This window comes from Dendropsophus ebraccatus, chromosome 3 (assembly GCF_027789765.1).
Source record: "Dendropsophus ebraccatus isolate aDenEbr1 chromosome 3, aDenEbr1.pat, whole genome shotgun sequence".
Classification (NCBI taxonomy): Eukaryota; Metazoa; Chordata; class Amphibia; order Anura; family Hylidae; genus Dendropsophus; species Dendropsophus ebraccatus.
In genome coordinates, this window is record NC_091456.1 from 44,810,415 (window position 1) to 44,827,121 (window position 16,707).

Here is a 16,707-nt window from a genome sequence, read left to right on the forward strand (position 1 = left end):
TTTGCAATGACAGGCTGAATTTTTGCATAAAGTACACTGCGAAACCAGAAAAAAAAAAAAAATGTGTGGTGAAATTGAAAAAAACAACGCATTTTGTTTATTTGGGGGAAATATGTTTTTACGCCATTCGCCCTGGGGGAAAACTGACTTGTTATATATATATTCCTCAAGTCGTTACGATTACTATGATATATAACATGTATAACTTATATTGTATCTGATGGCCTGTAAAAAATTCAAACCATTGTCAACAAATATATGTCACTTAACCCCTTAAAGACCGGGGCAATTTTGATTTTTGCGTTTTGGTTTTTTCCTCCTTGTGCATAAAAGGCCATAGCACTTGCATTTTTTCACCTAGAAACCCACATGAGCCCTTATTTTTTGCGCCACTAATTATACTTTGCAATGACAGGCTGATTTTTTGCATAAAGTACACTGCAAACGCAGGAAAAAATTCAATGTGTGGTGAAATTGAAAAAAAACACATTTTGTGAATTTAGTGGATATGTGTTTTTACGCCGTTCGCCCTGGGGTAAAACTGACTTGTTATATATGTTCCACAAGTCGTTACGATTAAAATGATATATAACATGTATAACTTTTCTTGTATCGGATGGCCTGTAAAAAATTAAAACCATTGTTTACAAATATATGTTCCTTAAAACCGCTCCATTCCCATGCTTATAGCGCTTTTATCCTTTGGTCTATGGGGCTGTCGCCGTTGACGCCGTTTACCGTGCGAGATCAGGAATGTGATTAGTTAATAGTTCAGGCGATTACGCACGCGGCGATAGCAAACATGTTTATTTATTTACTTTTATTAATAACCTGGGAAAAGGGGGGGGATTCAGACTTTTATTAGGGGAGGGGGCTGGGGGAGGGGAGCTTCAGGCCTTAACAAAAGTATTTTGAACTGTGTAGTAGTTTAAATTGTGTTTAAACTCAATCCAGCTTTTCTTCCTAAGGTTGTGACAGTTTTCCACAGATTGCAGGATATAGTGGTTCCGTCTTTCTGTGATGATCTAAAGAATGAAAAAGAGAAGGCCTTTCATCTTCTGGATGTGAGAAGAGCTATCCTACAATATTTAGAATCTACCAATTCCAGGGCCAAAATAAGGGCAAAAAAGCGACAAAAAGCTCAATCACCCGTTGGATAAAGTCGGCAATTTGTGAAGCCTACCATTCAATGGGGTAAAAATCCCCCACAGGTCTTAATAAGAGCTACAGCAGCGTTGTGGGAAGCAAGATCAGCAGCCTCACTTGAACAAATATGCAAGGCAGCTACCTGGTCGTCGCCTCATACATTCTTCATTACTGGTTGCATGTTGGCACTTCTCAAGATCTGGCTTTTGGGAGAAAGCAGTGGTACCTCCCCAAAATCTGCGTTATGTCTCTGTGTGTGTTGCTGTCATGAGGATTCTGTAAAAAGCCAGAATTATGACTTACCGATAATTCACTTTTCATGAGTTCCTCACGACAGCACCCTTATATTGCTCTCCCTAATAGTGTATTATCCTGTATGGGTCGTTAAAATTACACTGAGAGGGAGTATGGGAAGTCCTCTTTTAACCTCTGTGTGTTTCCTGTTCCTAATAGGGTCAAAGGTGACGTCTGCCATGAGGCGAAGTGAAGTCTTCGCCTCAGGCAGCAGCTCTTAGGATCCTGCAGGGGGCAGCACTGGCCGCCCCTGCACAGTGAGCTTTCATGCATATATTATATGCATGACCGCTCACTGACTACAGGAGCAGAGAGATCAGCCATAGACTGATGTCTCTGCTCCTGTAAGCGTATTCCGGGGCTGACGGGAGGCTCAGTTCTCTGCCCTGTGCCATTCACTTCTAGATCGCAGGCTGTGTTAGTGCTGCGATCTAGAAGTGATCTGGAGCAGCCAGTGATGTCTTCCTGGTCAGGCTGCTCTATGAGATCTGTGATCAGCCTGACCATGAAGTGACCAGGAAGCCACAGGGACAGCGGGGGAACGAGTGGTGAGGTGAGTAGCTGCTGGCCTGTTTTTTGTTTTACTTTGCTGAGATGGGGGGACACAGGAGATGGATGATACAGGGGGTGATTGTGGGGAGATGGGGGGACACAGGAGATGGATGATACAGGGGGTGATTGTGGGGGGACACAGGAGATGGATAATACAGGGGGTGATTGTGGGGAGATAGGAGGACACAGGAGATGGATGATACAGGGGGTGATTATGGGGGGCACAGGAGGAATATGAGGAGATGGGAGGATTATGGGGGGCACAGGAGGAATATGAGGAGATGGGAGGATTATGGGGGGCACAGGTGGGGGGGGGATTATGATGAGATTGGAGGATTATGAGGAGATGGGGGACACGGGGGATTATGACTACAGGAGGAAATGGGGGGATTATAACTGCCTGGGGGGATTATGACTACATGAGGAGAATGGGGATTATAATAGTATGGAGATGCAGAAGGGATCTTCTAAATTGTGTAGCCTAAAATGTCTGTCCAATAGATGCTGCAGGGACAAGTCATGGCTAACAGAAGTCTTCATGATGGAGTCGGATCCGAATGTAGAAGAAAAGAGAAAGTGAACAACTCTGATGACAGAAGACGTCACCTGTGAGTCACTGGATGTAACTGTACCCTGATCACTATACTGTCACTGTGTGGGGGTAATGCTGGACTCTATACAGTGTTTTTTTATTCAGTAGCAGTACTGGTGGTATTGATCAGTCAGTGGTGGAATTTTTCCCTTGTAGTGGCAATATTGGTGATAGTATTTAGTCACTATGGAGTGCTGATATGCAGTCATTATGTGGTGGGATTATTTGGTGTTTATATGATGTTGATCTCAGTTGTGTGTGTGTGGGGGGGGGGGGGGGCGCTATTTCAGTTCTCGCCTCAGGCAGCAGAAGAGCTAGAATCGGCCCTGCCTCCATGTGTGGTGCTGTCATAAGGAACTCACGAAAGTGAATTATCGGTAAGTCATAATTCTGGCTTTTTATATGTATGTACATTACCTACACAGGTTTACAAACAACTGTGCCACCTAGTGTTCAAATTATAAAAATGTTTGTATACCATCAAGACCGGTGTGTTGTAGCAATTATTTTTTCATTATAAAAGAGAGATATGCAGATTGAGAGGTCTTTTTTAATGCATCTTGGTGTAGATGTAAGGGACATAGTAGTTATGCCTTACAGCATTTTCCATGCTGTGTAAATCACGTTAAAACTGTGTTTAGTGGGGCAATTATATTTGGGCTATACCAAATTTGTATTAGTCCTGCACAATAAAATCACTTTAAGGTTATGTTCCCAAATACAAATACTGACCAAAATACTGAACAAGAATACTGTGTGGGAACATAGCCTGAGGCTATGTTTACATATGGTAAAATACGGCTCAAGTTTTAGCTTAAGGCTATGTTCCCACACAGTATTTTTGCCTGTCTCTGTCAACCAAAACCAGGAGTGGATTGAAAAAATAGAAAAGCAATGCTCACACACTGTAGAAATCTAGTGGATGGCTATCATTTAATGACTAATAATTATGGTTTTTTAAAACAAAAGCCGTTGTTTTGAAATAACGGTCGTTATTTGCCGTTAAATCCACTTTGGCGGACACCCACTGAATTTCAACAGTGTGTGAACATAGCCTTTCTGTGTTTTCAACCCACTCCTGGTTTTGGTTGCAAAATACTGAGCAAAAATACTGTGTGTGTGAACATAGTAACATAACATAAAATACGGCTCAATTTTTAGCATAAGGCTATGTTCCCACACAGAACATAAGGCTATGTTCACATACTGTTAAAGAGGATGTACCATCAGGTACAGCCTCTTTTATCTGACCCAGGGATAGAATGGAGCCGTCACGGGAACCGCGGCCCTGTTCCCGTGTACGGCGGCGTTCTATCAACGGGTCCCGGGCCGGAGCTGAAGCACAGAAGGCGGGCTGTCCCCCAATGGGAGGGAATTCCCTCCCCTCTATGACGCAGCTTCATTAGAATTAATGGAGCCGCGTCATACAGGGGTGGGGGGATTCCTCCCACTGGGGGAGGTTTGGCCCGTCTCCAGTGCTTCAGCTCCGGCCCGGGACCCGTGCATAGAACGGTGCCGTACACGGGAATCGGGTTGTGGCACCGGCTTCCCCGTGACGGCACCGTTCCATCCCTGGGTCAGATTAAAGAGATACATCCTCTTTAAAATTGAGTGGATGGTCGTCATTTAATGGCAAATAATGGCCATTATTGTAAAACAACTGTCATTGTTTTGAAATAACGTCCAGTATTTTCCATTAAATTGCTTGTTTTATTTTCACTGAAATTTATGATCGTATTTTACCACTTTTTCTTTTTTCACTGTGTGTGAACCTAGCCTTAAGTTTTCTTCTTTCCCTACATTTCAAGACCTGTAGAATTTTTATTTTTGTGGCTGGTTTTACTCTGACACAATTCACTCAGGCAATTAAATCAAACCATAGATGTCCATAAATAATGTGTAATAATGAGAAATGACACAGGTATTGAACATACTTACTAAGAAACTAATTATTCTTAGAGGATGTACCATCAGGTACATCCTCTTTAATTTGACCCACCAAAAGAACGGCACCGTCAGGGGGAAGCCGGCTGGTGCCGCGGTACGTTTTTCGATCCCGTTTCCCATGTACGGCGCTATTCTATGCATGAATACTGGGCCGGGGCTCAAGCACAGAAGGCGGGCCGGGCTGCCCCCAGTGGGCGGGGATTCCCTCCCTTCTATGACGCGGCTCCATTGATTCTAAAGGAGCCGCGTCATAGAGGGGAGGGAATTCCCTCCCACTGGGGGCCGGCCGGCCGACCTCCTGTGCTTGAGCACCGGCCCGGGACCCGTGGATAGAACGGCGATGTACACGGGAACCGGGCCGCGGACGTGACGGCGCCATTCTATTGGTGGGTCAAATTAAAGAGGATGTACCTTGTATTTCATACAAAAGACTTTGTTGGTAATGGCAGCTTCAAGACACCTCCTATTTGGAGAAACTAGTGCCATGCATTGCTCAGGTGGCATTTTGGCCCATTTTTTTAAAATCCTGAGGTGCAGTGGGCCACTGACATTTAGTTCCTTCCATAAATTTTCTATTGGATTCAAGTCAGGCATCAAAAGAGTTATATTTTGCTCTCATCTGACCAGGCTATATTCTCTCATTATTTCACAGGTTTGTCAAAATGTTGTTGCTCTTGACAGGTGTACTTGGCTCTTGGACAACTTTTTTGATAATTCCTTTCACTCCTGTGTCTGAAATCTTGCAGGAAGCACTTGGTCATGGCCGATTTATGGCGAAATTATGTTCTTTCCACTTCTGGATTATGGCTTCAACAGAGTTCACTGGAACCTTCAGTAGTGTAGAAATTCTTCTGTAACCAATGCCATCGGTATGTTTTGCCACAAGAAGGTTGTAACAAGTACCATCCAAGACTTGAACACACACTTATCCGTAGGACTAAACACTTCCACTTGGTGAGTGGTGAATTCTCACCACTCCTAGAAAGACAACACCCACAGAAATTTCAGCTCAGGTTCCCTTCTATTCCTCCGGATAGACACACAATTCTTCCGCCGATTGTATAATGGAAACATCAAAAAAGGAAAAAAAAATGGAAGAGCAAAGTGTTTAACTGAGAATATTAAACAAATAAGGAAATATTAAGGACACTTGATTCTCCAACCTTTTTTTTCTTTGTATGTTTCCAACAAAAAGGTTGTGAAGGTCTTGAGACAGCTCACTAGTTTTTCCCATGTTGAGGCTGGGTTCACACTACGTATATTTCAGTCAATTATACTTATAATCCCACCTGGACATACAATAATAACTCAATGTACATAAACTCCTCAAAACGTACTAGTCCAGATAAACCTCAAAACATCAACACCTCTACGCATATTTGTATACTGAAAAAACACTGAGGCTAAAAAACACAAACACAAACTCAAAAAACAACAAAGAAACAGACCAGAATGAAAAGTGGCAGTGTGCAGAAAATGGCATGTATTACAAAAGATGACATGTACAAAAAATTAATTCATGGGGAGATTTTTTTATAAATCTCACAGTATTGTTTATGGTTAGCTACCTATCTCACTGTAACCCCTACAAGGAGTATTCGTACCGGTCTCCCAATACACATACATAATTTCAAGTGAACATCATAAAAACTCACCCATTGTGATGTAAACCAATGCCACCGCCACCAAATCCCCCTAACGCCTATCCTATAGGCTTAAATGAACAAAGAAGCTTTGTATCTTACCTTTAAGTCCTAAATGTCAGTTTTTATTATTCTGTGTTTTAACTATTGTCTTCTGTATGTTTATTTTAGTGGTATATGGTGCCATAGTTATCTGTGGGGATTCACGTTTTCGCGTCTATTGCTTCCTCAGTAGGGCGTGGCTTAACTGATGTCTCTGCCTGCTATTTATATGGTGCCTATGGATGACGTCGGTGCCAGTCGCTGGGTTATGTGGGTATCGCGTCGCTTCCGGCTACTCAACGCTGGAACGCATATCCGCCGCGTGACCCGCACACGGACATGCGCACAGCGTACCTAAGGCCGTTTTGGAAGGAAGCCCACACTCCAATCCCAGAGGCCGGCGCACCATCCTAGGTATATATAACAATGAAATAATCTAATTATTGAATCCCTATGTTAGGTCATGAAGGGAGCAAGAAGGGAAACTTTCACCTAAACAATATTATTATAAAAATAAAATCGGGATGGCTATTTGCATATCTGATTACCTACATATACTACCACCTAGTGGTAAACAAGTGAAATATATATATATGTGCAATAATATCAAATATAAAGTGCAATAGGCATAAGTGTATATGTAAACATATCTAGTAAAGTGTCATTTAGTGCAGTATAAAAGTGCTTCAATATATGACTATAAGCTATATACTAATGTGCAAAATATACTCATATTCTATACAATCCAAATTCGTCGTGAAATAAAAAGCAATAGAAAAATGCATAAAGTTATCATGTGCATGTGTAATTTTCAGTCACAAATACAATACGTGAAAAAATAAAAAAATAAAAAATACTTAATAATAAATAACATTTACCCTGACATCATAGACAAAGACGACACAACACACAATCGCTGCCACATATATCCAACACCTTCACCCCTACCTACACACATACAACACTGTGTCACCCCACATAGACCACAGACATACACACATCCATGTTAACAACACTATTAGGTTACAGAAAATGCAAATTACAGGTATCAAGGGTATTATTCGTAATTCATCTCTCATATTATACCGTCCATTCATTTAATGACATTTTCTTCGTCTTTATCTTCTCTCTACTTCTTATTCTCTTTTTATCTTTTTTACTTTTTCTCCCCCCCCCCCCCCACCCCCACCCCCCGGGGTGTGTCATATCAATCTTCACATCACATCATCAATATGCAGAGAATCCCCTCACGACTGACACGGAATCCCCACAGATAACTATGGCACCATAAAATAAACATACAGAAGACAATAGTTAAAACACAGAATAATAAAAACTGACATTTAGGACTTAAAGGTAAGATACAAAGCTTCTTTGTTCATTTAAACCTATAGGATAGGCGTTAGGGGGATCTGGTGGCCAGGGCAGTTTCTAGGTCATTTTGACAACAGGGCAGATCTTGATAAAAGTGCCCCCCCCCCCTCACTCAGTTTAGCCCTGGGGAAGGTAGGGGGGCTTTTATCAAGATTCGGGTTATTAGAAAGAAGCAGTGTGTGTATTGCGGCATAGAACATTGTTGCACCCCTGCCAAAGAATGTTCCACTGAATACAAAATCATTATACAGGGACTCACACGTGACGTCTTCTTTGATCTGACGGGTCCCTTTTCCTCTGCATCCGGCCCCGGCCTCCATGACGGTTTCTTGCAGCTACAATTCATCTCTTTAGGACCTGCCAGACAGACATCTCAGGCTCCGCACATTTCCAGCAACTTCCCCTTTTCCCACTTATAAAGTCCCAAACTGTATGCTGGGAAAGCTGAATTACCTCTATTACACTGACATACAGGATGCTGGGAAAGCTGAATGACCTCTATTACACTGACATACAGGATGCTGGGAAAGCTGAATGACCTCTATTACACTGACATACAGGATGCTGGGAAAGCTGAATGACCTCTATTACACTGACATACAGGATGCTGGGAAAGCTGAATGACCTCTATTACACTGACATACAGGATGCTGGGAGAGCTGGATGACCTCCATTATACACTGACATACAGGATACTGGGAAAGCTGTGTGACCTCCATTATACACTGACATACAGGATACTGGGAAAGCTGTATGACCTCCATTATACACTGACATACAGGATGCTGGGAAAGCTGGTGACCTCCATTATACACTGACATACAGGATACTGGGAGAGCTGGGTGACCATTACACTGACATACAGGATGCTGGGAGAGCTGGATGACATGTAAACTTTGGCGCGAGGGGCGGGGCTTATCGCGGGGGCGGCATTATCGGGACATATCGGGGCTCCCTCTGTGCAGGATCCCCCACCAGATACTCACCTCTCCCCCTGCTGCCTCCTGCTCCTCTTCTTCGTGAGTCCCGTCCTCTTCTGGCTTCCGGTGCAGGCAGCCACCTGTCATACACAGCCGCCTGCACAGGAAGCCCCTGTGTCTCTGCCCCGGCTGCTGTTTCCTTTAGCTGTGCTTGCTGTACGTACAGCTAAAGGTCTCTCTGGCCAGGGGATCTGGAACTTAGATTCCAGATCCTCGGGCCAGTCCTGATGATGCGGGGGCTGCGGGCCGGGTACTGTCGGGTGCCGCCTGGCGCCCCCTAGCTGTGGGCGCCCCGTGCGGTAGCCCGGCTCGCCCGCCCCTAGAAACGGCCCTGCTGGTGGCGGTGGCATTGGTTTACATCACAATGGGTGAGTTTTTATGAAATTATGTATGTGTTTTGGGAGACCGATACGAATACTCCTTGTAGGGGTTACAGTGAGATAGGTAGCTAACCATAAACAATACTGTGAGATTTATGAAATTATCTCCCCATGAATTAATTTTTTGTACATGTCATCTTTTGTAATACATGCCATTTTCTGCACACTGCCACTTTTCATCCTGGTCTGTTTCTTTGTTGTTTTTTTAGTGTTTGTGTATAATTTTACGAATAAAGTATATGGTTTTTATGGGAACTAGCCTCAGTGTTTTTTCAGTATACAAAAAAGTATATTTCAGTCAGTATTGTGGTCCTCATATTGCAACCAAAACCAGGGGTGGATTAAAAACACAGAAAGGATCTGATCACACAATGTTGAAATTGAGTGGATGGCCGCCATATAATAGTAAATAACGGCCATTATTTCAATATAACAGCCGTTGTTTTAAAATAACAGCAAATATTTGCCATTAAATGGCGGCCATCCACTCAATTTCAACATTGTGTGAACAGATCCTTTCTGTGTTTTTAATCCACCCCTGGTTTTGGTTGCAATATGAGTACCACAATACTGACTGAAATATACGTAGTGTGAACCCAGCCTGAAGCAGTCTTGTCTTTTTTTAAATGTTTTTTTAGAGCTTAAAGTTTAACAGCAGCCATTCAAACAGGCCAACAGAAAAAAGAAACAAGAAAATAGTCAGCAGTATACAAACAAAGTATACATGCAGGGGCGTAGCTAATGTCCCCTGGGCCCTTGTGCGAGAGGTCAACTTGGCCCCCACCCCCTTTCACGACCAAGTGATGCTACTGGTAGGTGTATGCGTGTGTGTGTGTATGTGTATATATACACAATACTGACTGAAATATATACGTAGTGTGAACCCAGCCTCAGATGTTTTTTGTTTGGCACCTTGACAATGAGATCCCGTTTTATAGGCCATTGATTGAACCAGGACTGCATTCTAATTACTGATAAGATTTTAGCTGGTGTCATGACTTTCCATGGCTTTTTGCACCTCTCTTGTATTCAATACTTTTTTCCCCTGTGTCATTTCTCATTATTACACCTAATTTATGGGCATCTATGGTTTGATATCTCTTGTGGATTGGATGGGTTGTTACAGACATCCGTTGAGAATTTCACATCAATAGCACCTCTCTTAATATATTTATGTAGAAAATTAGTGATGTGTTAAATACTTATTTCACCTGTTGTATATATTACAGGATGATGCAGGCAGATCTGAGCTTTCATTAAAGGACAAGTGCCATGAAAAACTTTTTCCCAGTAATTGAAGCACATTACAAAGTTATATAACTGTGTAATATGCTTCAATCACCTATCTGCCTCCCTTCCCTGTCTTTTCCCCCCTCCACCCCCACCAGGAAGTGTCCTGACTCACAGACCTGATTACTGTTGTCACCGTCACCAGGCAGCTCCTTCTTGTGAGGATAAGTCATCAGCAGGAGGGCTGCTCTAGCTCCTGTTACACCAGCCTCCCCCTCCCCTCCTTGTCAGGTGACTCTGCTTGCTCAGCTTATCTTCTCTAGTGACATGACTCCTTCACTGAGTCCACGGCAGCAGGAGAGAGGGTATGAAGGGAGGGGGGAGCTGCCTAAGTGCTGGAGTCAGTCTGAGGGAAGATAAGCAAGTGAGATGTGACAAGTGATGGCTTGCAGTTGTTCAGCCAATGGGAGCTGAGCAAGCCTGTCACCTGACAAGGCAAGGGAGGGGGGAGGCTAGTGTAACAGGAGAAGGAGCTGAGAGAAGAGCTTGGTGACGGTGACGACAGTAATCAGGTCTGTGTGAGTCAGGACACTTCCTGGTGGGGGGTGGAGGGGGGAAAAGACAGGGAAGGGAGGCAGATAGGTGATTGAAGCATTTTACACAGTTATATAACTTTGTAATGTGCTTCAATTACTGGGAAAAGTTTTTCATGGCACTTGTCCTTTAAGATACCCAGAGTTGCTCCAAACTTCATTATATCAATTCATAGGGCTCATGCATGGAACTCGACAGTTGTGGGATGATTGCCGAGGCAATCTAATCATCCGGCATCAGCTGCACCTCTCCAATTGTAGACAGCACACAGCATGGCATCATGACAGTGACCCTTACAGAAAAAAAAATCATATAGAAGCTATGGCTGGTTTTACATGGCTAGAATAGAAACACTTTTTAGCATTTGTAATATCCCCAACCCCCTTCACAACCACCATATGGCTACCTACATCAGCAGTAATGAAAGGGAACATGGAAGTGGCTTGAGAGCTAAGCCTGCTCCATAAACAGCAGGTGCTGGGTGCTATCAGTCATCCGCCACTAATGACCAACATCAGCAATCACATTAATGTTTCTCCTTTAACACTGTAAATGCTACAAACAATACCAATCACAGTATTTTGATCACTGAATGAAAGGTGCTGTCCCTGTCAAGTGTCCTATTGGCTCCCCTGCAATGTGACCTCACTGCCTGCTATAGTAGATCTGCTAGTACAGTCTGTCTCAAACAGGTTCTAGCAGACCACAGATTGTACTGATTAATGCTGTGCTGATCAGTATAAGCAATAGTGTTGAGTTGAGTTGCCAAACTGTTCAGAGTCTGCAACACTCTCTGAACTGGAATGCTCAGCATTTGACTCCTGGCGGCTGGCGAAGATGCATGCTGCCCTAGGTAGTCCTAGTTACAATGTTTCCAGGCAGCCCTAAGGTGGCATCCAACTTCTCCAGCCGCCAGGAGTGAAATGCTGAGCCAAATCTAAACAGTCTTCTCAACACTAATAAGCAATTTAATGCTTGTTTATAAAAAATCCTGTTCCTTTTTTTTTTTTTTAAATACCCTCCTATAATAATTTGTGCTGTCTATTTTACTTCTGTAAGATTTCCTACATCTATAATAAAAAGAGATTTGATAAAAATAACCAAATTATTTTTTATCACTGTAATTGCAATGACCTAAGACCTAGAAAAAAATGGAAACACACAACACCAAGTTTTATCTTTTAAAAGACAAGCTTTTAAATTGTAAAATTAAGCAAACACCCCCTCCTACTACTATAGGCAGCTTCCTAGTAAATATGAGCATTACAGATATTCTGTTATTTAAATGTTTTTCCTACCTGAGGCTACGCACAGCCTGTATCATCTCCAGACCGAAGGTATTATACTTATAGATGAAGTAGTCTTTTTTAACCTGGAAAGAAAATTAACACAGTTCTTGTTTCATTAACAGGAGTAAATCCTAACTTTGATAAACAACCTTTACAAATCAGATGGTTTTCTTCATAAGTCATATGCAAGAAAGCTGTACTTTGAGGAAGTAGTGGCTTCCACAGAACCCCTTTAAGAGAAACTTAAGAGCTAATTCAGTACTGGTCCTTTAAGAGTAACTTCACTATTTAAAAGTGAATTCAGTAAAGGCTTTAAGAATGTATGCGGTACTGGCCCTTTAACAGTGATATCCACATCGACCTTTTATTAGTAAAGAAAATTGCTAGGTTACCATGACAATTTTGTGGACATCTTCTCGTGTAGGGACATGTGACCATGTGGAAGTTGTCAGGCGTTGAGTGAAGGACCTGCGAGTTTCTATTGGCTGCTAAATTTCAGCTATTTGCATGTGTGCTGTGATTGGCTGGTTTGGGCTGTGATGTATGATATTTAAAGCGACTCTGTACTCACAATCTGACCCCCCCAAACCACTTGTACCTTCAGATAGCTGCTTTTAATCCAAGATCTGTCCTGGGGTCAGTTCGGCAGGTGGTGCAGTTATTGTCCTAAAAAAACAACTTTTAAACTAGCAGCCCTGTGCCAAATTGCCGTGGCCTAGAGTGTGTGTGCATTAGGCTGGCACAACCCCTCTGTTCCTCCTCCCCACCCTCTTCATCATTAGAAATGCTCCAGGCAGATTGTCACCTATTCCCCACCTGTGGCAGCCCGGCACATGGGCTGGATCGTTAAGGCACCTGTGCAGTGTTCAGACAGGAGAAAATGTTCTAGGGGCATTGCTAATGATGAAGAGGGTGGGGAGGAGGGACGGAGGGGTGGTGCAAAGTAAGGGCACAGATACTGTAAGCGACGGCCGTTTGACATAGGGATGCAAGTTTAAAAGTTGTTTTTTAGGACAATAACTGCATTACCAGCCGAACAGATCCCAGGACATATCTTTGAATAAAAGCCGCTACCCGAAGGTAGTTTGAGAGGGACAGATTTTGGGTTTAGAGTTACTTTAAATTTTGGAACATTCCACCATTCATTTCTACGGGGAATTATTGTCTTTTAAACATACATTTAAAAAAAAAAAAAGACAAATCTGATTAAATCCAAAAATACATAGCACACCTTTTATTGCCAAGGGCTTGAAAACACAGTCTGTAAACAAAGTGGTTCGGGCTGTATTGCAAAAAATTGGAAGAAGAAGAAGAAGAAGAAAATAAAAGGGATTACAATATATTGTATATTCACCAGTTTACAATGTGTTGGCTACACCAGACAAGATTAAAGGAGTTTTCCAGTATAACCCTATTATTCTCTGTGCATTAAAACAACTGCCTGCATACTTACCTCCACCTGTTCCCCTGGCCCTGCAGCTGTCAGACATTACAGTCACTGATCCTGAATGATGCCAGAGGAGCTGGTGAGGTATTGCTGGTTTAATCTACAGGGATTATTGGGTTTCCTGGAAATGCATTTGCCTGAGCATGACCAGAAATATGAGAAACAAAACGTCACACATTACTGGCTCTTGTCATTTCCTCTCTCTCCTCTTTTTCTGTGATCTATTTCATTAAATTTGTTTAATGGTTTCTTGTTTTAATTCTCCCCTAAGATGTTTCACTGGATCTTGCAACAGAGGGTCTGCAGGAAGGAAGTCAACCTTCAAATGTAGACACATTATGATATCCCCAGGACTCCTGAGCATTTAATAGGTGTTAATATTGCTGCTCCGAAGATTGACAAAATTGTTCATCCAAGATGTAGTGATATGAGTGAAGGACTCTGTTCAGAATTCAATGCAAGGCTTGTTACATTTGATGTGTTGTCACATTTGTCTTAAGGTCCTGACACATTTTATACTTATCTCGGCCACTTGCATATAGCACAAAGTGTATGGGGGTCTCCTGAGAACTTCCCTGCCCGACCCCTTTGTTCTCAGAGAAATAAGGGCAATCTGGCTGTAGCTTAACCCTGTCCATAGAGAACACATCATCACATGGCCATGATGAATGTTTATTTCTGTAGTGAGGACGGGGGATCTGTGGGTGTACAGAGCTTCATAATGCAATATTACTAAACAGTATATTAACTACAAACAGCAGTTTGTGATGTGAATTACAGCATTGACCGCAACATTCAGTTAAGGTGAATGCTTCTAATTTCAACCTATGTGGTTTACCCTATGAGAAGACTCTTTAGCTTAAAACTTGATAGGATCATGGAGGTTGGTCAATAAAACAGGTAAAATACTCAAAGAAAAGTCAGACTGGCTAGATGAAGACCCCATGAGAGATATCAGCAGTCAGGCTCAGCCTCCCAGAGGCATGCTGGGAGCTCCTCTGTACCACCAAAGATAAGGCTGAGTTAATATCTCCTGCAGACATTCCCTAAGAAGGTTGTCACTGTTACTTCCAAAACACCTGGGTCTCTTCCACAGCGCCTCTTTGGGACCATCCTTTCATCAAGTCCTATTGCACAATAGCATTTCTACAGTGGGAGGAAACCCCTCTATGATGCGGCTCCATTGATTGTAATGATTCGCTTTAAAGGGTACCTGTCACCCCCCGTGCCGGGGTGAAGGCCGCCCGACCCCCAGCTAGAGCCCCCTATACTTACCCCATCTTGCCAAGTCCCGCTACTGGAGCCGGTCCCGGGACAGAGATATCCTGGTCTGAAGCCCGGCGCGTGCGCTGCTGAGATGAGTCCAACGTCCATAGAGAATTAATGGAGCCGTCATTCTCTATGGGCGTTGGACTCATCTCAGCAGCCGGGGTTCCGACTGCTGATGTTGTTGATGACACTGTTGATGTTAGCACCTCAAAAGTCCTTGATCAGTACCCTCATGAGAGTCCTGGGCCTTGTGTCACCAATCACAGAGGTGGGTCATTTGGCATGTGCTCCCTCTTTAAGAGGACAGTTTGGACATTTAAAATTGGTGTTGGACAAGAAGTGCTCATATGACTCCATTAGTTATAGACAATAGTCACAATCCAACCTAGTGGGGTCCTGTTAACTACCAAAGTATCCCTTTTATGCTGGATATGATTTTAGTATAAAGTACCTTGAGTATTCAGTAGAAGACATCTTTAAGGGGTTTCGCGGATGATAAACTCAGCGGAGTTTGTCACTCAAAGCTCCAAGAAAAGCAACATGACGATCTTAGGCATGCGGCATCACTTGAAAGCCAAGCACTGGAATGAGGGGGAAGAGCAAGTGCATGACAATCTGCGCCTGGCGTTGCCACCACTGGCTCTTACCCATCTGCAGTTAAGACCACCAGCAAGGACACCTCTCCATCTGCCTCTGCTTCAGCCACTTTGGGGCCTTCTACCTTAACCTCCCCTTAGCCTGCGTCCGCTCCTTTTCCGCTCCTTGTGTTGTCCATTTCAAACCATATAATTAGTGGATAAAAGTTTGCTGGGGGTGTCCTCTGCCTTCCTTATGTAGCTGTTTTCAAAGGCAGAAGCCAGCAGCTCGGTAAAGGTCACTTTTTATTTAATCTTCGATTTCAAATTAACTCAAATTCAGTTCAATCCTTCATTTACTTTTTTTTAGTAAATTAAATCGAATCGAATGGGAATGTTGAAGGCCTCACCGCAAAATAAATTTTTGAAGGATTCACTTCAAGGGCCTGCTAATTTCCAGCATTCTTTCAATATGTTTTTAGGTGAAAGAAGTCACTGTTTAGCAGGGAGGATCAATCAGGTCGGTAGAGGCGGTAGTAGTGGGTGGTTTTTCCATCAAATTCAATTTAAATTTGCCTTCTCTTAGATTGTAATGTGTGAACATTCAAATTCCAGGGTCTCTTAAAAAGACTGTATCGTTATCAGTTCTTCTGTAACTCCCAGGATTTTTGGAAGGCTCACCTCACTGACGGGCCTCAATTTCAGTTTTTACATGGTTTCCATGAGAACCACACCCCTTCATGTGTAGAACGTGTCTGACCACATAACACACACACACAAACACACTATGACAGTTAGCGGTGGGTGCTGTTTGATTTACCCCTTGCCTACGCCATCTGTAGTTGTCATAGGCAACATGATTTAAAGGGGTGCATGAAAATGTTTCTTTTGCTTAAAATTTGGCTTTATGTCCATGCAAATGTAGAGGAAAGAAGGTTTCCTGGTGTATTTTCAACTTTACATAGAGGTTATATTGTGTTTGGAGTTTATTGTTGAGAGACTGTGATAATGACTTAATGATTTGACTTCGGCATGTTAGATGCCCCCAGGCATGCTTCCCCTGCTGTCCCAGTTGCATTCCAGAGGTGTTGGCATAACTTCTACAGGTGTCATTGTGGACTTGGTGACCTCCAAATGGTCGAATTTTGGTTTCCAAGTGTCAAGCATTTTTCGCCAATACACTTTAATGGGATTTGATATTCGATCGAATAGTCAAGTATCGAGGTCTACTCGACTCGATATTCGAAAGTTCGAATTTTTCACTACTAGCTTATCTCTAGTTATCAATAGTTGATCATCAAGGTGCCAACACCCTGGTTCCATAATTCTTAGGTTGTGTATTTACATGTTGCA

The 16,707-nt window shown here is 42.9% G+C and overlaps 1 protein-coding gene across 8 annotated transcripts in view; it reads right to left on the reverse strand.

The window, feature by feature from the left end:
* The window catches only part of LOC138785550 (uncharacterized), a 104,766-nt gene that overhangs the window by 18,039 nt on the left and 70,020 nt on the right, over positions 1–16,707 (reverse strand). For 4 of the 8 annotated variants that reach the window (XM_069961606.1, XM_069961611.1, XM_069961605.1 and 1 more), the window contains exons 6-7: positions 12,073–12,146; positions 838–1,025 (exon numbers count right to left, since the gene is read on the reverse strand). In XM_069961606.1, the coding sequence (XP_069817707.1) occupies positions 929–1,025; positions 12,073–12,146 (171 nt within the window). In that variant the 3' untranslated portion in view covers positions 838–928. Of the gene's footprint in view, positions 1–837; positions 1,026–4,927; positions 5,383–5,415; positions 5,579–10,912; positions 11,067–12,072; positions 12,147–16,707 lie in introns of those variants that run through there. The other 4 variants (XM_069961607.1, XM_069961610.1, XM_069961608.1 and 1 more) reach the window with 4 other exon arrangements.